The 25,188-nt window shown below is 61.2% G+C and overlaps 1 protein-coding gene across 1 annotated transcript in view; it reads right to left on the bottom strand.

Moving 5' to 3' along the window:
- Positions 1 to 560: 560 nt before the first annotated feature.
- Positions 561 to 25,188, bottom strand: part of ESPNL (espin like) — a 30,171-nt gene continuing 5,543 nt past the window's right edge. The window contains exons 4-9 of the mRNA XM_047773920.1: positions 23,134 to 23,316; positions 16,298 to 16,429; positions 10,143 to 10,257; positions 7,948 to 8,057; positions 6,785 to 6,979; positions 561 to 4,606 (exon numbers count right to left, since the gene is read on the bottom strand). Of these exons, the coding sequence (XP_047629876.1) occupies positions 3,026 to 4,606; positions 6,785 to 6,979; positions 7,948 to 8,057; positions 10,143 to 10,257; positions 16,298 to 16,429; positions 23,134 to 23,316 (2,316 nt within the window). The 3' untranslated portion in view covers positions 561 to 3,025. The remainder of the gene's footprint in view (positions 4,607 to 6,784; positions 6,980 to 7,947; positions 8,058 to 10,142; positions 10,258 to 16,297; positions 16,430 to 23,133; positions 23,317 to 25,188) is intronic.

Below are 25,188 nucleotides of genomic sequence, written 5' to 3'. Positions count from 1 at the left end.
AAAAAAAAGAGACGAGTTTGACATTGTCCACCCCTGTACGTGGCCATGGGAAGGGCTTACGTCGTCACCGTATTTATTCCAGTCCTGAGGCAAAGGTGACATTCCTCTTCCTTCATGTTTGTCTCACACGTTTATGATCCAGGCTCCCTTTCTCCAGCATTTTCCCGACTCGTCTGGAAGCCCGTGGTTTGGTTTTGTGCCTGGTCCTCTCGCTGGAGTCTGCAGCCTCAGGACCCCTAGGCAGGGGCTGCAGGGTCCTCAGTGAGTTCTTGACGACTGGATGACAGGGTTACGGGAACCAAGCCAGGCCAGGCCCTGTCTTCTGCAGGGGACACCTGCTGCCCACAGGTGAGCTGCTAGTGGGCCAGGAGGGTCCCAGGTCCTTGAGCCTCAGAATCTCCTGGAATGTCTTTTAAAATAAGCCAGATTTGGAGTTCTCTGGTGGCTCAGCAGATTAAGGATCCAGCACTGTCACTCTTGTGACTCAGGTTTGATCCCTGGTCCTGGGAAACTTCCGCATGCTGCCGGCAAGGCAAACAAAACAAAACAAAACCCAAAAAACAAAAAACCCCAAACCCCAGCTTTCTCAGGCCCAGCCCAGGCCCAGCCAGGGCCTGGGGCCTCGGATCTGGGGGGCGGCTCTTCGGGTACCATGTTTTATAAGAAGGGCACCCCCCCCCAGAGGCAGGGGGTCGGCAGAAGGGCCTCTGGGGACCTCCCGTGAGTGCCCAGCAGAGAAGCCCTCTTCCACCACCCAGGCCTAAGGCCCAGGTCTGAGCCCCCGCCTCAGCTGTCACCTGGCAGCCCACCCTGAGCCAGTCCTCTTGGGACTTGGATGCTCATGGGCCGCTCCCAGCCGGCCTTGGCCCAGCCCCTCCACTGGGAAAAGGAGGCTTGGAGGCCACAGACGGACATGGCCAAGGTCACAGCAAGTGGGCGAGCTGACCCCCTGCTAAGTGCTCTCCTGAGCGCCTCTGGCCAGAAGGTTACCTCTGAGGCTGGGTTCTGCCACCCACCCCGCTCCCAGCTGCCCCGTGGTGAGGCCCTTGGAACCACCGTGTCCTGAGGGTGACACACAGGGAGGGAGACGTCAGTGTGCCCAGCCTCTTCTGACCCCACCTCGGGCTCACCCCAGCCCACCGGACCTGCACCCCGCCAGCAGAAGCACCCTGGGAACGGGCCCTTGTCTGGCCCCCAAAGGTTAAGAGTTTGGAGGCCAAAAGCCGGGTCTTCAGAATGCTTGCGGCTGCCAGGAGTCAGCGCCCTCTCGTCAGAACCGGCTCCTTAAAATACCGACACAGGCAGCCAGTGTCACTGTTGCCCCAGGACAGTGACACCCCCGAGTCCTCCCTCACCAGGTCCCTGGGCGTGGACAGGACAACACCACACCCATTTCACAGATGAGGAAGTGGAGGCTCTGCGGAGCTAAGGATGCTGCCTTGGGCACCTCAGCCGAGCTGAGCTGAGGACTGGGGTCTGGGTGCCCACCCGGCGGGCCGGCTCTGGACACGGGTGTCTCACCACTCTCTGTGGGCACAGGGCAACGTGTGTGAGCAGAAGGCTGGCCAGGAATGGGGGTCTTTGTTTAGCAAACTGACACCCAGTGTCACCTGGCCGAGGGAACTAGAGCCAGTGCCAGCACCTCGCCCTGCTCCCCCAAACTTTCTATCGTTCCTGTGACCTCAGGCCAGCCACCTGGGAGGACCCTCTGTTCCATCCCACAGCTTGCCAGCTGCTCCAAGCTCTGCAGGCGGGTGGGGACACTGCAAGAGACCCCTGTCCCAAGGCGGTTGGCTTCAGGAAGGCGGGGGCCTGTGGAAGATTCTGGAAACCACTTCCGCAAACACTGCCTTACGGGGGCCATCGGGCAGCGGCAGGACACCTCTCCCCTCAGGTGTCCGGACTCTGCGCCCACCCCACCTTGGGCCCCCAACGGGCTGCCATAGGGGCTGGGAACGAGCCGCATCCCTTGACCAGCCGTTCGGGGTCCGCCCCCAGCAGCCTGTTCATGCGACACTCTGCACACCTGGAGGCCCGGGGGTGGGGGGCATCCGTCTCCTGCCCTTGGTCCCTCGTGGAGAAGGCGTGGGGCGGTGGCTGGTGACCACAAGCAGTGGCCGCACCTCAGTGCCTTCCAGCCTGCACATCCCCTCTGGGCCCAGTGGCCCACCTTTGCGGGTGGGGCGCCAGCACCCTCTGTCCAGAGTCCCGTAACCACCACTTTTCTGGAAAATGTTCCTTATGTCCCTGCTTTCATGAGCCTGCAGGTGGGGCCCTGCGTGGCCTCGGGCCGTGTGGCCTGGAAGGGGGGATGCTGGTCGGCTGGGGGCCGGAGCCCCGCAGGGAGCCCTCCTTCAGGGAACCAGACCTCCGGACCACCCTGGGGGCGGGGGGCACCAGAGAGGCCGGGAGCTGAACACGTGTCTGTCAGCAGGTGGCTGCGTGTGACCACCGCACAGGGCAGGAGGGGCCACCTCCCTGACCCGGAGGATCAGGAGGGCAGTCTGGTCCGACAGGAAGCCTCCTGCCCATCCTGTCCTGTGGCCTCCAGCTCCCCCCACTGACAGGTGGGGAAAGGGGGCTGGAGAGGATGGGGCAGGGCCACGGTCACTAAAAGGACCCCATGCAGACCAGCGGAGGGTAGACAGGCTGGGGATGTGGCCAGAGCCACCGGCGCCAGAGGGACTGAGGGACAGAACATCCAGGTGATTCAGTGGAAACTGGAAGGAGGGCCGCCAGGGAACACAGGCTGGCATCACGGTGCCCGAGGGAGGACCTGGCAGAGACTGAGGGCTGAGACGGCAAGTCATCCAACTTCAGGGCTGACGGGGACACTGGGAGTCCCTCAGCTGAGGAGGGACCTGGCAGGGGCAGGGCTGGAGGGGGAAGCTAGCACACTGGGCGTCGGCTGGCCTGACCTCAGGGGTCCCCTGGCCACCAGGTGGGTGAAAAGGAAAAGAGAAGAGAAAGCCAAGACACCCCCCCCCAAAACCCCCTCTGGAGGGAGGCAGGCTGGGGGCCTCTCTCACTCCCCAAAGCTGAACATCTCGGCTTCTTTCTCTTTCCAGAAGGCGAAACTCCGGTCGATGTAGCCACAGATGTCCTCGCTATTGAAGCTGCCCCGCTGGGGGCCCGACCGCAGCCTCTGTGCTGTGGGCTCAGGGCCACTACTGGGGAACGTGGCGTGGGGCAGGGGCCCGAGCGGGGTCAGGCCCGACTTGCGGCCAGGCTCCGGGTCCCAGGCTGGACCACGGCTGGAGCCAAAGAAGCGGGCTTTGATGTCCTCGAAGCCGTCCGTCCAGGCACGGCGGCCAGCGGCCACCTCGTCGGTCACGGCCTTGTGGAAGGCGCGGGCGGCCTCCCAGCCGTGGGCGCCCAGGTGCTCAAAGACCTCGAAGCAGAGCAGGTGGCGCATCTTGCGTTCCTCGGCCGGCAGGTCGCACTCCAGGAGCTGGAAGTAGCCCAGCATGAAGAGGTCCAGCGTGAGGCTGCTGTAGGGCACGGGCGCCCCGTCCACGTGGGGCAGGAACTGCTCCGGGGACAGGGGGCCGCGGGGCCGCCGGCTCAGCCGCCGCAGCTGCCGGGTGGGTACGTGGGCCAGGATGGCCTTCCAGTTGCCCAGCAGGTGGGCGATGGCGCTGCGCTGCTGCCACAGGTGGCCCAGCCGCGGGCTCTCGCTGGGCAGCGGGGCGGGCAGCCGAGGGCCCCTGGCTGCCTCCTGCCCCAGCGGCCCCACGCGCCGGGCCTCCAGGGTCCTGCAGGCCGCCGTCTTGAGAGCCGGCCTGTAGGCCGACTTCTTCCAGTGGCCGAGGAAGAGCATGACGATGCGTTCCTTGCGGAGGCTGGCCAGGTCGGGGCCCGGCGCGGCGCCCGCCTCCGACGGGGCCTCCTCACAGCTGATGCCCGAATCGCTGGCCTCCTCTGTGTCACCTGGCCCGGGCTCCCCTCCGCGGGGCGGCAGGGGGATGGGCCAGCAGCCTCTTGGGCACGGCCTGGGCTGGGCCCCCAGCTCACAGGGGCCGGGGCCTGGGGTGCAGGGCCGGCCTGACTCGAAGTTGCCTCGAAGGGTCTGCACAGACACCCCACACTCCTGGATTTCGCGCTGGGCCTCGCTCCGCGGGGGGCTGGCCAGAGCCTCCCTGGGGACCTCCCTGGGGACCTCCTGGGGGGGCCTCTCCTCGCCCTGCACCAGCCCGTTCACGCCCTTCAGCAGCAGGGACAAGCTGCGCACCAGCCGGGCCACGTGGCTGCACCAGAAGGGCAGGGGCTGCCCGCCTGCTGAGGGCGCTGCGGAGCGCTCGGGCTGGGCCTCGAGGGTGCGGGCCTCCTCGCCCTCTGGTCCGGGCGCCCCGGGAAGGAAGTGGCTGTTGACGGTGATGCTGACCAGGGGCGTGGGCAGCAGGGCCTGCAGCTCGGCCGCCAGCCGGCCCAGCTCGCTCTGGTACTCCTGGCAGCGGCGCCGCAGCTGCAGGTCGGCGATCTGCTTCTCCAGGTACACCAGGTCGTCTTCGGTCAGCAGCTCCCCGAAGGGGCCCAGGATGGCCTGGTGGGTCTGCGAGTACCGCCAGGCCGCCTCCTCTGGGGGGCCCGCACCGCCACCGTCGTCCTGGGCACAGGGAGGGCAGGTCAGTGGGGCACGGCGGGGGCGAGGGGGTGGGTTCCTGCCGGCCACCAGCTCCCCTCAGGTGGCCTGGCCCCTGCGTCCCCTGGGGTCCTGGCCCAGCCCCTGGACACTTGCTGGCCCTGTCCTGAGCTCCAGGGCCAAGCTGGAGGCTCAGGGCCGTCACCACCCTGTGAGGGCCCAGTCTTCCCCTCAGGGGGGACAGGTGCCTCTGCTCTGCCTCCCCCCCCCCCCCCCCAGTTTTCCTCATCTCCTTGATGTTTAATTCAAAGTCTCTCCTCTGAGCCTCCTGGGGTGGGACAGCAGCCCAAGCGCTCAGCTCTGGGTCTGTCCAGGGTGTGGCCAAGTTCACCCAAAGCGCCAGGCCCTGAGGGCTCCCCTGGCACCAGGATACAGCCCCCACCACCGGTGCTCAGGGTTTGTGGCGGAGACAGACACACAGAGGACCCTGAGCTGGGCTCCCTGGCCGTGTGGCTCTGCGCCCCCTGGTTACCCCTCAGAGACCCTGAGGGAGGCCCTGCAGGTCCACCCCACCCCACAGGGGAGGGGAGTGGGCAGCCACCTGGTTACCGAGGGGCCCGGGATTGTCTGTGCCAAGTGGCACTCTGCAGGAAGATGTTCTGGTTCCTGTCTCAGGAGGCCCGGGGCCGGGAAGCAGAGGCTGGGGGAGCAGCGGCTGTGCTGGGCCGTGTACCGCCCACAAGAGTCAGGCAGCCTATGGCCGGGCTGTGACCAAGCCAATGCCTTGGCCCCTTCAGCCTGTCCTCTTCTTTCCCCAAGTTGTCCCCAGACCCTCAGCCCTGCCCCAAGGTCAGATGCTAAAGGGCTTCCCAGCTGTAGCAGGAGGTTCCCGCCTGCCCCTGCCCTGCTCCCCCCTCAACCCCATGGGGTCCATCCCTGACCGCGAGGACAGGCTGGGCTGTTGTAGCAGTGCTGTCCAACACTTCTGTGATGATGGGACAGTGTGCCGAAACACGCCACAGCCACTAGCCACATGCGACTGCAGAAATGAAGGACAGCTACCTGAGGGGCGGGCTTTTACTTTTTCTATTTTTTTGGCTGCTGCAGGTGTGCGCAGTGGCTTGATGTGGGATCTCAGTTCCCAGACCAGCAGTGAGGAAAGCGCTGAATCCTAACCACTAGACCACCAGGGAACTCCCATGGGGGGTTACTTTTATTTCGCCTAAATTAAATAGCCGCCTCGGCATTACTGCATTGACAGAGCAGCTCTAGACAGAGTGCTGCAGGCTACACCAGACAGCACTGTATCCCTCTAGGGTAAGACTCTGGAACAAGTGTCCACACCGCAGCCAGAGGAAGCCTGGTAAAGTCCGGGTCAGATCACAGCCTTTCCCTGCTCAGACCCTCAAGGGCTCCCCAGAGGTCCTGTAGTATCTGCCAGTCCCCTCTCTGACCTCACCTCTGCCCACAGCCCTCATGTGCTCCACTCCGGCAGCACTGGCCTCCTCCTGCTCCTGCCTTGGGCCAGCCCACTCACGCCTCGGTACCTTTGCACTTGCCGTTCCCTCTGCTTGTCCTACATTCCCTCAGGGCTCCCTCTCCTTTCCTTCTGCCCCCCCGCCCCCCCGCATCGAATAGGCCCCGCCCCTTCTTACTGCCCGGATTTCCTCCACAGCCCTCGGACCCACACTCCCCGCCCCTGCCCAGCCAGCACAGGGGCCCAATCACCCCGTCTTCCCTGCTGGAACATAAGGGGGTAGGGCCGGTCCCTTTCAATGCCTAGAACAGCGCCGGGAACACGGCAGGCACAGGATACGAATCTTAGATCAAAGAACATGTGGGGACCACACCCAGTGCCAGCGAATGGGCACCGCTCACAGCCCTCTGATCGGTTCGACTTCGTCGGCTGGCAGAAGAAGCTGAGGCCCCAGAGGGACACGCAGCCGGGCAACCGGGTTTCAGGACTCGAGGTGTGGGCTCAGGGCCCCGACCTTCCATGTCCACCCATCAGTCCAAAGCCACCTGCTCCACGGCCCCTGCCTCTGCCCTCTACACTCTGGGCCCACCCCGGCCAGCCCCACCTCCCTCCCACCGGGCCCCGCCCACTTCCCACAATGCCACGCCCCCACGCCCTCCTGCCCCGCCCTCCCCGCCGGGCCCCGCCCATCTCCAGGCCCCGCCCCTGTCCCTGCCGGGCCCCACCTGGGCCTCAGGCGCTGAAGCTACACTCAGGCGCGCCTGCAGCTTCCGCACCATCACCTGCCGCTTCCACTCGGGGATGGGCCGGCCGCGCTCATCCCGCGTGGGCACCAGCCCGTCGAGGTCGCCCGAGGGCAGCCCATCCAGCGGCAGCGCGACTAAGCTGTCTGGAGCGCCCCCCGCCGCCGTCTCCGCCCTCTGTGTGGACGCAAGCAGGTCGTTCAAGGCACCTAAGGGACTCTGGGCCGCAACGATGGGGAGGGCCACCTGGGAGGAGCACAGCCAAGGGAGGAGGGGCGGTGGAGGGTGACTAGGGAGGGCGGAGGAGCCGACCACGAAAGGCACTCCCAGTCTGGTGAGTGTGAGTCCTAGGAGGGCAGGAACCCCGGAGTCCCCTGTAGGACACAGGTATGTGCGGGAAAAGTCTCTGGCTGAGAGAAACAGCCAGAGATTCCTCTTCTCTTGTATAAATGGCAGAGAAGAGGTGGCCCTGAGCATGCCACCTGGATGGGCAAACTCGTTTGGGGAACAATTGCAGAGACAAAGTCTGGTGGCCAATTCTGGGCTGCAGGACTTGTCAGAGCCTTTAATGTGCTGTGTGCACCATAACTCTACAAGGGTGCAGCACTGTGCGGCATTTCCCAAACTCCCGCACAGAATGTCTCGGCTTAGCGTCTGCAGGACCTGTTCAGGGAAGGGGCGGGCTGGATTTAGATGGGGCTGGTGCCCAGCAAGAGGAGTAGAAAGATGAGTGGGCCACTGGGAGCCCCCGGAGGAGGAGGACAGCAGTGGGCGCCAGGCTGACCCTCCCCATGGACGGATGCTTCCCTGTACCATGACAGCAGCTTCTGAAAGGGGCGTGAAGCACCCCTGAGTTCAGAGGTCAGGGTGAAGGGCTTGGGTCACTGGGATCCCCCTGGGACCAGAGATGGGCCCACGTCTACTATGAGGGGGAGACAAGTTGCTCATGGCCTTGTAGTTCCCGTCTCTCAGAAGCTAGGTGTGCCGTCCGGAGCCAGCCAGTCACCTGTGACATCCTGACAACCTCCCGCAAGGAAGGGCCGGCTGCCCCCAGCACGGCCTGGCTGGGGTTCATGGAGAACATGGCGCAAGGCCAGCTGGGCTTTGAGACTGGCTGGGGGAGAAGGGACGTGGCAGGTGCTCACCGTGGGGATGGCCATGGCACTGGTGGTGACCCTTGGGGGTGCTGCGCGGGCGGTCTCCTCCCCTGGAAGAGGCTGGTCAGGCTGGCCGGGCCAGGCTGGGCTGAGAAACGCTACAACGGGGAGGAAGGGGGACCTGCAGTCAGAGAGGCCGGGCGGCGGGGCGGGAGCAGAAGACCCTGGACCTGGGGCAGAGCCAGCCTTCCTTTTTTTTTTTTTTTTTTTTGTCTTTTTAGCGCGGCATATGGAGGTTCCCAGGCTAGGGGTCCAATTGGAGCTGCAGCTGCTGGCCTGCACCACAGCCACAGCAACGCCAGATCCTCACAGACACTGTATCGGGTTCTTAACTCACTGAGCCACAACAGGAACTCCAGAACCAGCCTTCCTGAAGGATCACTGGACTTGGAGCCAAAGCCCCAACCAGTCCCCCTACCAAGGGCAAGCTCATTTATCCTGGGGTACCAGGGGCCTCGAGGGGACCCACTCCAAGCCAGCATTTTACCCCCCATCCCGTCCCATGACCACCCCCCCAGCCCCTCCTGAAAGGAGCTAGAAGGGGCATAGGGTTCAATTGTCTGGGGTCCTAAGGCAGCCTCATCAAACCACAGACCTGTCCTGTAGTTCCTGTCGTGGCTCCATGGTTAACGAAACCAACTAGCATCCATGAGGACGTGGGTTCGATCCCTGGCCTCGCCCAGTGGGTTAAGGGTCCGGTGTTGCTGTGAGCTGTGGTGTAGGTTCGCAGACTCGGCTTGGATCTGGCGTTGCTGTGGCTGTGGTGTAGGCTGGTGGCAATAGCTCCGGTTCAACCCCTAGCCTGGGAACCTCCATATGCCACGGGCGCGGCCCTAAAAAGACAAACAAAACAAAACTAAACCACGGACCTGCCCCTCCCTCCACTACACACCCCACTACGTGCCACTAACTACAACCATTCCATGAAGTGATGCCCGCTGACATTCCATTCCGCTTTCTTTTTTTTTTAAAGGCTGCATCCATGAAACTGAATCTGAGCTGCAGCTGTGACCTCTGCCTCAGCTGCTGCAACACCAGATCCTTTAACCCACGGTGCGGGGCTGGGGATGGAACCCACACCTCCCTACCCAAGCTTCTGCTTCTCTCTGTCTCTCTCTTTTTTTTTTTTTTGCTTTTTAGGGCTGCACCCAAAACATATGGAGGTTCCCAGGCTAGAGGTCAAATCGGAGCTACAGCTTCTGGCCTACAGGCTCACGTCACAGCCACAGCAACACAGGATCCGAGCTGTGTCTGTGACCTACACCAGAGCTCATGGCAATGCCTGATCCTTAACACACTGAGCAAGGCCAGGAATAGAACCTGAGATCTCACGGTTCCTAGTCGGATTCATTTCTGCGGCACCAGAACAGGAACTCCTGCAGTCAGGTCCTTAAACCACTGTGCCACAGTGGGAACTCCCACTCCCTTTCATGTTGACAAATGCTGGTCACAGTCCCCTGACGGGGGCGGGGGCAGCAGCGCCCTGCTGGTGGAGGACCGATTCCCTGCCCCCTACTGCAGCCTCAGGCAACAGCGGCGGAAACGGAAGATACCTTCGGACCCACCCTTTCATCGACCTCCCCACGGGCTGAGGCCCAGAGAAGGGCTGAGGCTGCCTGGGTCCCACGGGCACGAACGAGGGGCGGGCCCTGGGGGCTCAGAGTTCAAGAGATGCCCAAGGGCTGGGCAGGAGGCTGTTTCCCTGTGATGGTGAAACATGTTCAACCTTTTCCAAAGGCAACACGAGGCGTTCCCCTTGCGGCTCAGTGGAAACGACCCCATCACAGCGACCACGAGGATGCGGATTCCACCCCTGGCCCCGCTCACTGGGTTGAGTATCTGGCGTTGCCACAAACTGCGGCATCGGTGACAGATGTGGCTCGGATCGGGCGTTGCTGTGGCTGGGGTGCAGGCCGGCAGCTGCAGGGCTGAGTCGATCCCTAGCCTGGGAACCTCCATACGGGGCAGGTGAGGCCCTAAAAAAAAAGGCAACAAGACAAGAAAGGCATCCTTGAAGAGCTGGGGGCTGCGTCCTGGGAAGGGGTGGCCCCAACCCTGTCCCCAGTGTCCTGTGTGCCCAGCCCCCCAGCGTCTGCTGCTCCCCGCCTCCCCCAGGCCCCTCAGCAGGGCCCAACCCCAGCAGCCCCGGCCCAGGCCAGTCCTCTCCGGAGACGTGTACTCACAGCTGGGATTCCCGAGACCTGGGCGCCCCCTTCTTCCGTCCTCCAGGGAGTGCCCTGCAGCCGACAGTGGAGGTGGGGGGAACGGAGGGGGCGGGGGCGTCATCAAGAGCGGCACCTGGGGTGGACAGGCCTGGTCAGTGGGGGGCCCAGGGGGCCTCAGCTTGGCCTCCCAGGTGGCGGGGGGGGGGGGACATCTGGCAGGTCAGCCCTGGCCTGCTCTCCTTGGGCACCTGGAACAGGGCCTGGCCAGGTAAGTGTGCACAGCACCCCTAGGGGTTCTGTGCCCCGTGTCTCTGCACCTGGCCACACTGCTGCCCTTGTCTGCTCCCCACTGGGTGACACCCCCCCCATCTCAAGGCCCAGCTCACAGGCTCCCTCTGCAGGCAGCTCGACCCGGCAGCTCTGGGATCCATCAGGGTCTGGCGTCCCCCTGTGTCACCACTCCCGGGCCTTACAAGGCACCTGTCACACAGGTGGTTCCCATAATGAACTTGGAACCCTTCATAGCCCCATAAGCCGGGGCAGTGTGGCTGTGACCACGCCTCAGAGCAGTGGCACAGTGCCCAGGACCCACCACGCAGTGTCTGGGCCACCTTCCCAAGGGCCACCTGGAAACAGAGACCAGCAACGATGGTCCCAGGGGCCTGGGTGCAGGGAAATCCGTGTCTGGGGTTGCAGGGGCACCCACATTTCAACCCCATGTTTGCCTCAGGCCTGGGGCAATGCACAGCCTGCTCTGGCCACCATCCCTGCCCCCGAGCCAGAAAGAATCCCTGTCTTGGAGGGTCCTGGTCCCCAGCTCCGCACTGCATCTGACCAAGGGGCGCCAGCCAACACCTTCGGCCCAGTCGACTCCTGGGCTGGCCTGCAGGCTGCTGTGACACAGCGACTAGACTGTTCTCAGCCCCCTGCCTTCACGTGTCTCTCCTGAGGTGGCAGAGCAGTCCTCCAGGAAGACATGGAACTGTCCTCCAGGGACCCCAGAGCCAGGCTTGCTGCCTTTGGTTTAAAGCAGGATGTGGAAGGCTGGCAGGCCCCGTCTTTCAAATGGCTTGGCTCTCAGCTGCAGCAGTGTCGCCTTGATGGCTGTCTGGCACACACTCCCCCCAGCTCGGGGCTCCAGCTGGAAGGGCCGCACACCCTCTGGGCACCACCCTTGGCCATCAGACCAAAGCTCCTCACCCCCTCCCGCCCAGTGGGCCGCTGTGGCAGAAGGTGGCCTTGGGGCCCCCAGGTTGGCCCTGGAGAGAGTGCTGAGCAGGGCAGAGGAGCTGGTCCAAGCCAGCCCCACAGAGGACATGAGGCTCAGGGCCCGCGCCAGCATCACGAGTGTAGCTCCTTTGAAGGCTCTCCTGTCCTTGTCTTTAAATCATTCTTCCTCTTTTTTTTTTTTTTTTTTTTGTCTTGGTAGGGCTGCATCCTTGGCACATGGAGGTTCACAGGCCAGGGAAACCTACACCACAGCCACCGCAACGCCAGATCCAAGCCGTGTCTGCGACCTACACCAAAGCTCAAAGGCAACGCTGGATCCTTAACCCACTGAGCGAGGCCTGGGATCGAACCTGCATCCTCATGGATGCTAGTCAGATTCGTTTCCTCTGAGCCACGACGGGAACTCCTCTGTCTAAATTCTTAATTGTTTTTTAACAAGAAGCCCACGTGTCTCCTCTGCACTGGGCCCAGCGGGTCATGCCCTGGTGCTGCCGATGCAAATCCCCTGGGCCCCTCTGAGTCCCTTGCTCACCTGCAGGGTCCCCGCCCTCCTCCAGGCAAGGAGGCCCCTCAGGAAAACCCTCTGCAGCCACCGCCTCCCGCCCTCAGTCGCATTCCCGTCCAGGACCCCCAGCCCACGGCGGGGGTGCTGGGCCGAGGGGAGAGGAATGCAGCCCGAAGCCCATCTGCCCACCGCCCGCTCTGCGTACCTCACTCTGTGGGAATCTGCGCCAAGAGCCTGGGAGCCCCGGCACGCGGCAAGTCGGGGAGCATCCAGCAGCCCCAGCCCAGGAGGAGCAGGTGCTGGGCTGCGAGCATGGGGAGCTGTGGCCGCCCTGGGCTGCCGGGGGCTGTTGCAGCTGCCGCCCCCGGAGCAGCGGTGTCACATTAATATTTGAAGGCTGAGGTGTCAGGTGGCCCGGCGGGCTGGGCCTGGGTGTGGGATCCCTTACACAGGGCCTGAACCCTCCACTGTGCAGGGGCCGGGGGAGCCCTGAGGGCCCTGGTTACAAGGGGAGGCCACCCAGAGGACTCCCCCCTACTGCCCCTCACGCTGCACAGGTGGGGAAACAGGCTCAGAGAGGGCGGGGGGCTTTCTCCACGTCCTACAGCTGCAAGGGGGCAGAGCTGTGGTCAGATTCTTACTTGAGACCCCCCTCCTTGCTCCTGCCAGGACTGAGAGCCCAAAGGGGCACCAGCAGCACAGGAAGAGGCAGGCGGCTGGGCCTCAGCGAGGTGGGGAGCGGCCCTGGTGGGGTCTCTCGCACTCCTGCCAAGGACGCCAAGCCCTGGCTGTTCTTCGCTGGCGGTTTCTCAGGGCTGCCTTTGCGTGCAGGAACGCAGAAGGAAGAGCAGGTCGCTCACCGCTTGTTGCAAAACCTGGGGCTCCCCAGGCTCAGGGGTCCTCGGCTGTGACACAAACGTGTGCGTGCAGCAGCTACCTGGGCCCGTACTGGCCACCCTGGGACTCAGGGGGACAGCATCTGGAAAAACATGGTGCTTGCTCCCTGCGTGTGTCTCGAACCCGGGAATCTCTGGCATCTACAGCGCAGGCATGAGTTGGCCTGGAGCCTCAAGAGGGTTGAGTCAGACCCCAGGCCCCATGGCTGGAGAGGCTGGTGCTGACAGTCTGAGGCACAGAGAAGGGCTGAGGCCCAGGTCGGGCCCGGGGCCCTGCTCAACCCAGAGGGGCTGCGAGCCTGCCAGTGCCCCCCTGCTCCCTGCCCGGCCTGGGGGCCCTCGGCCCCTCCCCACAGCTGGTGCAGAGCGCGGGGCTCAGCTGGGGGGTGGGGCTGTGGCCGGAAGTTGGTCCAGGGCCCAGGGGAAGGGACCTGGGTCCAGCGCAGCACCTGCAGCCTGGGAGACCTCACGCCCCTGGTCCCTGAGACCAAATCCCGCTGCACCTCTCACCAAGGAAGCCGCGGGGAGTCCCCCAGGTCGCCCAGGCCGGCGTGTCTCCACCTTTGCCAGGAAGATGAGGATTACAGAGCACAGGCGGAGCCTGGCGCCCCGCGGGACTCCGGCATTGATGCTGCCGTTGCCACCATGTCGTGGTGATCTCGGAATTGTAACTGGGACAGGGTCTGCTGTGGTGTTTCCCAGGTAACAGGACTATCCATGTCCCCGTGTCCCTCGTTCAGGTCCCGGACACTCACCGAGTCTAGGGGGACCGGAGGGAGTGGCAGATGTTGGGTCCTGACCTCTGGGGTCCTGACAGCTGGGCACGGGCTGCCCCCACATGGAGCCATTGTCCAGTCCCCCAGCCTGGTGTTCAGCTGGCCCTGGGCTGGTCCCTTTCCACTGCCTGGTGTCTCTTTTTCTGTGTTTTTGATGAGATTTGAGCAGCGCCATGCCTGCCATGCATTATACATCGAGGACAGCTGTGGCCAGCCAGGTTACAGTCTGTAATGCCACCTGGGCCGAGAAAATCTTGACCCACAGATGGGCGCCGGACACTAGTCAAGACGGCTGAGATTGGGTTACTGGCTGCACAGCCAGGCCCCACCCCTCCCCGGGGGGGGGAGCGCAGGGGGAGGCCACCCAGGGCAGTCCCGAGCCCTCTCTGGGCCTCAGTTTCCCTGCCAGTAAAATGAAAGGGTCCGAGGGCCCTTCTGGACCTGGGGGGAGGGCAGGGAAACAAGCACCCGCCTGGCACGCCAGGCACATCTCTTCCTGCCAACTAGGCCTCAAGTTCCATCATACAGAGGAGAAAATTGAGGCTCGGAGCCGCTCAGAACCTGGGGGTGCCACCCAGCCGGGAAGCGTCACTCCAGTGCTGGTGGGCATGAGTCCAGGGCTGGGGGACCAGCTGAGGGGCTGGGCTCCCCGCATGTGGAGGGCTCTGCGTGCCATCCTGGGCGCTGCTCCAAACTGCTGCTGAACCACCAGGAGCCCGGCGCTCACCTTCAGGTCAGAGCCCTGTCCTCACTGGGCAGAGGGATACCTGGGACTTGGCCAAGGTCAAGGGGGGGTGGTCGAGGCAGGACCTGCCTTCCTGAGCCGCGTGCAGGCCCATGCTGGGCAGCGGTAAACCCAGGTCCTGCAGACCCCCTAGAAGGGGCACTTCCCACGGGGGCAGGTCTCCCACTAAGCTTTGTCCCGGGCTGCCTCTCTTGGCACCCAGGACTCCCTGGGGGCAGAGGCAGGCGGCTGTGTCAAGAGGAAAATGACGGCTTTCACCACCTCCTCTGAGCCTGACACGGGAAGAGGGCACGCGGGCGACCTCTCCATATTGTGTTTCCATCAATATTTCATCAGGCACCCAGCCTCCCCCAGCCCGGCCCGGCGGCCCACAGCTGCCAGCCCGCCCTCCCCCAGGGTGAGGCTGCGAATGTGGGGTGAGGGGGGCAGGGGCAGCATGACGTGAGGAGGTAGACAACCCATGCCCTCCACCGCTGCGCATGGGGCCAGTGCCCAGGCGGGACACTGAGGGCCCGCAGGTCGGGTTTGGGGAATCCTGAGCAGAGGGCATCTGCCTCGGGTCCTGTGGTGACACCAATGAGACCGCCAGAACCAGAAGAAACCCCAGGAAGCCTGGCATGAGCTGGTGCCCACAATCTCCAGGGATGTCAAGAGAGCAGCATGAACCCCCGTCCCGCTAAGAGAGCTGGGCACAGTGGCCGGGAGGACAGATGGCCCAGCGTGGACACTGCAGGGTGGGCTGGGGCCCTGGGAACTCCAGTCAGAGGCCAGGCGGCGCCTGCTCCCTGGCAGCCGGGCAGCCCCCCACCCCACCTCCTCATCTCAGGGGCCAGGGGCCAGCGCCAGGGCCCACAGAGGCCGGGTGGGGGCCGCGTGGTCAGGACACTCCCGGCCTGTGCCCTGCGGGGCTCTGTCCACCCACCAGGAACCAGCTGGGTTCCACTAGCTTCCCGAACCCAAGCCAGAAAGACAACCCTTTATCAAACAATTGCCGATCAGAGGGGTAGTAACTAACTGGTCAACGGATTACTTCAGGCAGCAACTGCAGTTCCCAGGTCTGAAACCAGGCCACTAGGACTAACCAGGGCTCCATCGCGTGTGCCCAGAAGCACCCCTGGCTCCGCACCCGTTGGCCCCCGCGGGTGGGTCTCGGGCGGTGGAGATGAGAGGCTCTGGGTGAGGACCTCCCCCCGGCCCAGGGCCGAGAAGACCTCGGCCCTGCCCCAGCTGGTCCTGGATGCACGGGGGGATGCCCCTCGGGCTAAGGAGGTGCAGCAGCCCGGGTGAGACCTGGTGGGGTGCAGGATCCCCCTGTGGGCCTCGGTGCTCTCACCTGAGGACGAGGCCAGGCGATTCCAGGGACACCTTCCGAAGGGGTGGCCACTACAGAAAACTGCGGCAAAATCTGTACATGTTGGGACAATTGTCAGTCACTGCCCAGGGCCGGGGTGGGGGCACTGGGGGATCCTGGCCCCACGCTGAGCGAGCCGCATATCTGCCCTACCACCCCCCCCCCCCGTCCCCCCACCTGTCCGTCTGCCTGTCTACCGCTCCACTCACTCATCAAACACATGTGGCCTGTCATAGGCTCAGGGCTGGGGCACATGGGATCCCTGTCCTTGGAGACCCGAGGCTGGCTGAGGTGGGGGGTGGGGAGGGGGACTTTTCCCGTCTGGGTCGTACGGCGCTGGCCTGCTCAAGGTCTCCTCACCTGGATGCAGGCCCTGCTCCCATCCCCAGCGTGTCCTCAGCCTGACAGCGTCACCCAACAGGAGCCCTGGCCACAAGCGTGGACCACAGCTCATAACCTCAGCCAAGGTCCAGCCCTGGTCCCAGCTATAGCCCCGGCCCTGTCCCAGCCCCTGCCACCTCCCTGGTCCAAGCACCAGCTCCGTCGTGCCCAGGCCCTTTCTCCTGGCTGATGACACAGCGTATGCAGCGAGCTCTCCAGCTACCCGGCCATCAGCACCGCAGGGGCCTGCCACCCAGCCCTCAGGAGGGATGGGGACCCTGAGGCTTACCGGCCGGGTGCTGTCGCGCAGGTACTGGGCACAGGCGCGGTGGCCGTGGTACTCCGCCAGGTCTGCAGCCGTGTAGCCGTCCTCATCCCGCAGGGCGGGATCCACGCGGTGGGAGATCAGGGTCTGGCAGCACTGCGGGAGGGGAGTGCCCGTGACCGCTGGCCCCCGGGCCCCCTCCAAGCTGGGACATGAGGCCATTTAGTGCAGGCCACGACCTGGACCCCACCCTGTCCTGGCAGCACCAGCCCCAGGGCCGGCAGGCTCCAGCACCCCCTTGCCCCAGGGGTGCACCCCAAGCGCCCATGCTCAGGAATCTACCAAGGGCCCAGCTGGTGAGCTGACAGCACAGCCGGATCCCAGGCAGGCAGGCTGACCCTGACTTTGCCCTTGAACCCCCGCCTTGGGTTTAAATGCAGAAACGGTTTCTGGTTTTACAGCAACCTTTGGGGATGTGTATCATTTTCACACAAAGAACCTGGGGTGCAGGAAGCTAAAGGACGTTCCTCCCACACCCTCTGCATCCCCACCTCTGAGCACCCAGCTCTGCCACCTCTGAGCACCCAGCTCTGCCAGCCCCGTGCATGCTTCTCCCCGGTCGAGCTGGTCCTCTGGGCTCGCGTGATGGGTGCTGGGAGGAGAGGAAGGCCTGGGGCCCAGAAGCAGAGGGGGGAAGGAGGAGAAGAAAGTGAGCTGTGGTTTGTGAAGAGGCCAGGCTGGGAGGAGGAGGGGCTCCAGGGGCTGCTGGGCCCCCTGTGTGTCCAGAGCGGCAGTCACAGCAGAAGCAGAGGTGGGCAGGGGGCCCAGCGTGTCAGGCCTGGCCCCCGACGGTGCGAGGACAGCAGCCATGGGGTGGCGGGTAGGGAGGGGCACTTTCCTGCAGAATGGCAGCCATCAGGGCTGGCCTTTGTGAGCAGAGTGGGTGGTGGTCACACGGCCAAGATTTAAGGCTGGAACCCTGTGAGGTGGCCATGCCAGTGGCAGAAACAGGTGGGCAGAGAACCACACAGGCCACACGAACCCACTCCCAGAGTCGATGTAGCAATGGACTGAACATAAAAGTCACCTTCCTGGGGCATCAGACAGCCAAGGAGGCAGCGAGGAGCCACCAGGCCAAGCTCAGGAGACACGGAAAAGCCGGAGGGATGAGCTCACCACTCAGAGCGGCTTTGGCCCTAAAAGCGGGCCGGTGCAGGAAGGGGTGTGGCCTGAGCAGCCGTCAGGGGACCGGGGAGACTCTCTGAGGCTCAGGGTCCAGCTAGGCTGGGGGCCCCACCCTCAGAGCAAAGTAAAGCAGGAGCCAGCCGACGCCCTGCTCCCCATCACGCCGAGAGCCCACGATCACCTGACAGGCAGAAGCCAATGAGATGTCATCCAGGGCGTCAAATGATAACATGAGGCAGATAGTCAGGCAAAACCAGGAGCTCGAGGAAATAAGGTACCAGCGATGAGAGGCAGCGCACCCAAACGCACGAAGAAACAGACCCCGAGAGACCCGAGAAGTTACAGACTTTGACGCAGCTGCCCTCGCTGCTTTCAAAGAGGTAAAAGCCAAGCTTGCAGATGAAGGCATGGAATTGCGAACTACAAAAAGCAACACAGGGAGCTCCCTGAGTATCCCACATGGACACTCAGCGGTGAACGAACCCGACTAGAATCCATGAGGATGCGGGTTCAACCCCTGGCCTCACTCCGTGGGTTAGAGATGCAGCATTGCCATGAGCTGTGGTGTAGGTCGCAGATGTGGCTCAGATCCTGCGTTGCTGTGGCTGTGACTGTGGCCAGCAGCTGTAGCTCCCATTCGTCCCCTTGCCTGGGAACCTCTATAGGCCAAGAGTGTGCCCCTAAAACGACCAAAAAAAAAAAAAAAGGCTGAAGACCTAAACAGCTATGTCTTCCGAGAAGATATTCCGATGGCTAACAGGCAGATGCAGAGATGCTCAGCATCACTCATTACTGGAGGCGTGCAAATCAAAACCAAAATGACGTACCACCTCCCCCCAGTCAGAATGGCCACGATCAAAACGTCTGCAAATAACAAATGCTGGAGGAGGTGCGGAGAAAAGGGAACCCTCCTGCACTGTTGGTGGAGCAGCCCCTGTGGGAGACGGCGTGGAGGCTCCTTAAAAAACGGAAAACAGAGATGCCACATGGGAGGCCATCCCACTCCCGGGCGTAGATCTGGAAAAGACAAAAATTCTTCTTTGAAAAGTTACACACTGTCGCTTTGAAATACTGGTTTCCTCATTCATTCATGAGTTAAATAAAACTCTCCGCCACAGACTCACTTCACTGAATGACAGCTGGGATTACCAGCACTTTCAGAAATTATCCATTACCATGTGGAATCACTGCAGATCCAACATTTAAAAAGCAGCTGGCTGGAGGTCCTGCTGCGGCACAGGAGAGCTGGGACGCAGGTGCAATCCCTGACCTGGCCCCGTGGGTTAAGGATCTGGCATTGCCACAGGTGTGGCGTAGGTCACAACTGCAGCTCAGATCCGACCCCTGGCCTAGGAACGCCATATGCCAAAGGAGTGGCCAAAAAAGAAGGAAAAATCAGATGGCTGAAGACTCAAACATCAGGTTCAGTACCGCATTGGTGATGTCATTTCCCCAAAGAGTGAACAATTCCTGGTAAAGTGCTGAGTAAAATAAAACGCTGTCTTCCCTCAACATACCCAGTAGGACCATTCTTGGAAAATGGAATAAGGCTTATGTATGCTAAACTATCCGCAAACATTGGTGGGTGGATGCATATTGGAATTTAGGTTCTAAGCTTAGATAAGACACATACGTGAGTTGAGTTCAAAGCTCAGACAATTACGAACAGGTTGCCACAGCCACGGCCACGTGGGATCCTTAACCCACTGAGCAAGGCCAGGACTAGACCCCAAATCCTCATGGACATTATGTTGGGTTCTTAACCCCCTGAGCCACCATGGGAACTCCTAGAATATTTTCAACCTCTCCCGGAGTCCCAGCGCAGCAAAGTTTGAGAACCATTGCACTAGTGCTATTTTCTGCACCTAGAAACCTAAACAAAATGTTAGCAGATGAAATTTACCTATACAGAGAAGAGATCATTTTTCATGACCAAGCTGAGCTTATTCCAAGAGAGCAAGGTTGGTTTAACATTTTGAAACATAGAGTAGAAAGCAAGGTCTGGAAGAGATATTTGCCCACTCATGTTCCCTGCAGCATTAGTCCCGAAAGCCAAGAAGTCCAAGGAGCCAACAGCCAATAGACGTCCAACAGTGACTGAATTTGGCACACCCGTACCATCAAAGAAAGAAATCCTGTCATGTCCTGTCACATGGATGGGCCTTAAGGACATTATGCTAAGTAGAATGAGATAAATACACAGAAAAATAAAAGATAAATACTGTATGATTCCATTCCTACAGGCTTTGTTTGTTTGTTTGTTTTTATGTCCACACCCAAGGCATTTGGAAGTTCCCAGGCCAGGGACTGAATCTGAGCCGCAGCTGCGGCAATGCCAGATCCTTTAGCCCACTGCACCAGGCCAGGGATCAAACCGATGCCTCTGGCACTGCGGCCAGATTCTTTTTTTTTTTTTTTTTTCTTTTCTTTAAGGGCTGTACCCTGGCATATGGAAGTTCCCAGGCTAAGGGTTGAATTGGAGCTGCAGCTGCTGGCCTATGTCACAGCCATAGCAACGCCAGATCCAAACTTAGCCTGTGACCTACACCACCTCCTCACAGATACTAGTTGGGTTTGTTATGACTGAGTCACAATGGGAACTCCCTGCAGTAGGATTCTTAACCCACTGTCCCACAGTGGGAACTCCTGTATGATTCCACCTGCATGAAGTATCCTGAGCAATCGAACTCACAGAGACAAAGGAGAAGGGAGGTTGCCAAGGGCTGTTGGAGGGATGGGGGGTTGTTACTTAGTGGGGGCAGAGTTTCTGTTTTGCGAGATAAAAAGGTTGTGTTCTACAGATGTGATTAGAAAAAATAAAATAAGATAAAATAATAAAAAAGGTTGTGTTGTGTTGTGCAACAGTGTGCAGACAGTTACCAACACCAGCCTGCTCACACTTAGAAACGTTTACGCTGGTAAGTTTCATGTCACGTACTTTTTTACTCAATTGAAAAAAAGTAATCGGAGTTCCCACTGTGGCTTAGCCGGTGAAGGACCTGATGTTGTCGCCCTGAGGATGCAGGTTCCATCCCTGGTCTCACTCCATGGGTTAAGGATGTGGAGTTGCTGTAAGCTGCAAAGTAGGTCACAGATGCGGCTCGGATCTGGTATTGCTGTGGCTGTGGCTCAGGCCTCAGCTGTAGCTCTGATCTGACACCTGGCCTGGGAATTTCCATGTGCCGCAGGTGTGGCTGCAAAAAGAAAAATACATAAAAACGAAAGCCAGCAATCAGGGTGATTTGCGCCTTGCAGAGAAAGGCTGTGCTACAGCAAATAGAACACATACTAAAACAATCATCGTTCCCCAGTGGAGGCTGCTACGGCACCAGCTCATTACTCTGAAGTTTCGTTTTTAAAACTGGTGGGGATGGAGGTCCCTAGTGGCCTCGTGGTTAAGGATCCCGTGTTGCTATTGCTATGGCTTGGGTTTGATCCCTGGCCCAGGGATTTCCCAGCCAAAAAATACATACAACAGAATAGAACAGAATTAAAAAAGAAATAAAACTGAGGAGGAAACTGGCACGACCAGGAGGAGCCTGAGGGGACGGGATGACTCAAGGTCCCGTGGTGCCGTGGGGGGGAACATCGGGTGAAAAGCAAGGAACTCGGAAGGAAGCGGGGACTTCGGCTACGAATACTGTATCTGTTTTGGTTCATTAATTGTGACACACGTACCATGTTAACCCAAGTTGTTAATGATGGCAAAGTGCACGTGGACTCTCTGGGAACCGTCTGTACTAGTGTCTCGATGTTTCTCCGAATCTAAAGCTACTCTAAGTTATTCTAGAGGAAGAATTTCTTTGAGGACCGGGTTGGGGCGGCGTGGGAATGAAGCATCCGCCTCTCTCTCCTGGATGACTGTGTCTGTGGAACCGTTAACGGATGAAGACCCAGCAGACACACGGCTATAGCGTGCGGACTCTGTTTCAACCCTGATTACGGTGCCATCAGGCAACGGCTATCAGGTGGATAACAGACCGACTGGCTGTTAGATGACCTTCAGAAATGATCACGAGTTTTTTAGGTGTGGTTTGAGGCTGTGATAAAAAACCAAAGGGAGGGAGTTCCCGGGTGCTACATTGGGTTAAGAATCCAGCATTGTCACTGCAGCGGCCAAAAAAAGGAGGGGGCGGAGTCCTTATGTCTTGGAGATGTCTGTTAAGATATTCATGGATAAAACGATGGGTCATCTCTTGACCTGCTCTTAAATAACCGTGGGGGAGGGAATGGCCGAGAAAGACACAAAGGCTGAGGCAGGAGGGGTTGACGGCACACGCGCGCCTGTGTGTGAATTTCTGTAACAAAAAGATGGGACAGGAAAGCAGTTCCCAGCTTGGAGGCTTGCGTGTTTTATTTTTATACTAGGGAGGGCTGAGGAGCTGGTAGACTCTTGGCTTATCTGTTGAACTTTTTGGACTCCTATAGAATATTTCATTTGAGAAAAGATTATGCTGGAGCTCTGCTCCGGCCACCCTCCCATCACAGAGCCCAGGCTCTGGAGTGGCTGCCGAAGCCACACCGCACTGGCTCAGGGCGCTTCAGGCCAACAGCTGCCTGCTGGGGACATGGTCTCCCAGCCACACACCCAGAGGCTCCTCTGAACTCCTGGTCTGTCATCGCCTCTCAGCTTTTTTTCTCATGTCCAGGACAAAAGGGACGACCGTAGGGGTATCTGCAGGCTGCTCCTCGTATCTGAGGACTGTCCTGGCACAGCCTGAGGTTCACGCCTGCCCTCCGTCTCCCTCTAGATAGGGATGGATGGGGCCGCGGGCCGGGCAGGGCTGAGTGGTGCCCGCGGGGAGGAGGAGAGGGTGGAGGCCCCTCAGGTCTCCTGAGAGTCAGGAAGACAATTTTCGGCAGCGCTGCCATGAGCTGGGGCTGGGGCTCCTGATTCTTCAAGAGGACACAGCACCTTCCCTTGACTCTGGGTCACTGTCCTTCACTTCTTTCCTTTGATGCAGCTCAGACTGGGCCACCTGGGCCCCAGGAGCACTTGGGTTCCAGCTGCAAGCAGCTGTCCAGAGCCATAGGCCCCGAATGGCATCCTCAGCGGCACCTCCATAAAACCCTAAAAGCCTTTCCTGGGCCCGGAGCGGGTGCAGCAGGCTGAGCGGGGTTGTGCCCATCGCTCCCTGTGGTCCGGGCGGGGCGGGTGGAGCAGGAAACCTCTGTATTCCCCTGAGGCCAGCGGCAGGTGGCACCAGTGCAGGGGTCAGCAGCTGACAGCCAGGCCCATTCCCAGTGTTGGACTTTTTGACTATCTGAACCCCACTCCTGCCTGCTCTGGGTCTCTGGGTGCCGTTTCCTGGGCACCGGGCCCTGGGAGCCCCCAAGGTTTACCCGGATCACATCCCACCCCCACCCCAGGAGGACTCTGTTCGCAGGCTTCTCGCTGCAGGGGGCCAGCAGCTAAAGGCCCTCCTGGGGGGACCGGCGGGAGGACCAGTGCCCTGAACAGGCTCCCAGGGAGTCTCTGTGCAAAGGGAGGAGCCCACAAGGAGAGGGGATAGAGCAGAGCCCTGGGCAAGCGACTGCCCCTCTGAGCCTCTGCTTACTCATCTGTAAAAGGGGAAGAACAGCCCCGCAGGGTTGTCGTGAGGGCCAGAGGACTCGAGGGAGAAGCGCCTGGGGGTGGTAAGCGGTCCAGGCTCCTCGGCCCGCCTCATTCTTACCTCCAGCTGCCCGTTCTCCGCTGCGTCGTGGAGGGGGGTCCCACCCCAGGAGTCCCTCATGAGGGGGGCGCCCATCAGCAAGAGCCGGTCTAGAATGGGCGTGTGGCCGCCTCGCGCTGCAAAGTGGAGGGCGGTGGCCCCCTCGTTGTCCCGCGCCGTCAGGCCGATGTCCGTGAAGGTGACCTGAGGACGGAGGAAGGGGGACGGACCCGCTGAGGCTGGACGGGGTGACCACTCCCACCTCAGGGCAGGAAGCCCTGGGGACAGAGCTGGCTCCTCTCAGGCGGAACGCCCCCAGGGCTGGAAAAATGCCTGGGGCAGCACCTGAGGGACAGCGAGGGAGAGAAAGGCGTGCCCGGCCCCAGGCGCGCCCTAGACACAGGGCCGCCCGGAGGTGGGTGCTGTGCAGCCCTCCTCAGGCCGGACTGGAGCCTGGTGGTGCCACGGCGTGGGCAGCATGGGCTCTGGCCCCACACCGCGTGCACCTGGCCGGCCGCGTGCACCCGGGCTGACAGTGAGATGTAAGGGGCTCCTCCAGGAACATTCTGCCTTACGACGGAAGGGGCTGGTGACATGGCGTCACCCCCTATTGCTCCCTTTTCCTGAATGTGGCCAACTTTGACCACGAAGGAGAAAGGCCGGGAGGACAGTAGAGATGTCACCCAGCGTCAGCAGCCCCCCGGGGTTTCAGCCTCGTGGAGATTTAGACCACTGACGGCTGCAGTCAAATGCCAGCTGATCCAAACTTTTTTTTTTTTTTTTTTGCTTTTTAGGACCAAACTTGTGGCATATGGAAGTTCCCAGGCGAGGGGTGGAATTGGAGCTACAGCTGCCGGCCTACACCACAGCCACAGCAACACCAGATCTGAACCACGTCTGCGACCTACACCACAGCTCACGGCCATGCTGGATCCTTAAGCCACTGAGCAAGGCCAGGGATCGAACCTGCGCCCTCACAGATACTAGTTGGGCTCATAAACCACTGAGCCACGATGGGAACTCCCGACCCAACATTCAAACGCGTCTCAGAAAAAGGACAGTGAGCCAGGAACAGAGGTCCTCCTATTGCCCAGCTCCCCCAAGGGAGAGGGTGCCCAGCCCGCGGTAGGTGAGCCAGGCCAGACACTGCCTCCTCTGCTTGGTCCATCCTGGGGCGGGGAGTCGCATCTGGAAAGGCCTTTCTGGCTCTGGAGCCCATGGCTCCTGCTGTTTCTTCTGGGATGGGGCCCCAGGGGGCTTGGTGGACATTCTTCCCTCCTGCCCACCCCCTCTCTCCCTCCCCTGGGGAACCCCCACCGCTCTGAGCGGCTGCTCCTCGCTCCGGGCCTCCCTGCACAGCCCCCGGCTCACTTCCACACCTGCTGAGCACCTGCTGTGTTCGTGGCCTTGTGGCCACAGAGGGCCAGGAGTCCAGGTGTGGGGACAGGCACATTTCTGGGAGGCCACAATCAGAACTACAGGAGAGGGGATATAAGGACAAGTCTACCTGACAGTCAGGGAGGGGCCGGTGACCAGGGTGCTGGCAGAGTGGGAGCTGCACCGCTTTCTCCTGCGAGAGGAGCTGGCCCTGTAGGAGAGCTGCAGGAAGGCAGCCGGGGAGGCGACACGACCTGTGCCAGGGTATAGTGCCGGCAGTTACCGCAGGGGCTAAGGGCCAGCCTGGGTGACTCAGTGGCAAAAGGAGGCTGGAGGCAACTGCTAGCAGCCTCTGAGGCCAAGGGAGTCGCTGGAGGTCAGAGAAAATCATTTATTTCCTCCTTCCCTTCATGCACTCACTAAACCTCTCTGGAGCCCTTAGTCTGTGCCAGGCACAAGGGACGCAGCAGCTGGACTGAGTCCCTGCCTCCTGGAGCTCCGGGAACTCACCCTTGGAGGGTGGAAATAGACCACCACCAAGAGAAAGTCACAGACACAGCTTACCAGGTGCTGGTGCAGGAAAGCAGGACAGGCTCCCAAACTAGAGGTGAGCAGGGGAGGCCGTGGCAGAGGGGGTGGGCGGGGGGAAGCACACCTGGGGAGCTTCCATCAGCCAGAGGGCACAGCACATGCAAAGGT

This window comes from Phacochoerus africanus, chromosome 3, assembly GCF_016906955.1.
Source record: "Phacochoerus africanus isolate WHEZ1 chromosome 3, ROS_Pafr_v1, whole genome shotgun sequence".
Lineage (NCBI taxonomy): Eukaryota > Metazoa > Chordata > Mammalia > Artiodactyla > Suidae > Phacochoerus > Phacochoerus africanus.
The sequence above is the reverse complement of the archived record's forward strand: the minus strand, read 5'-3'. Positions and strand labels throughout refer to the sequence as shown.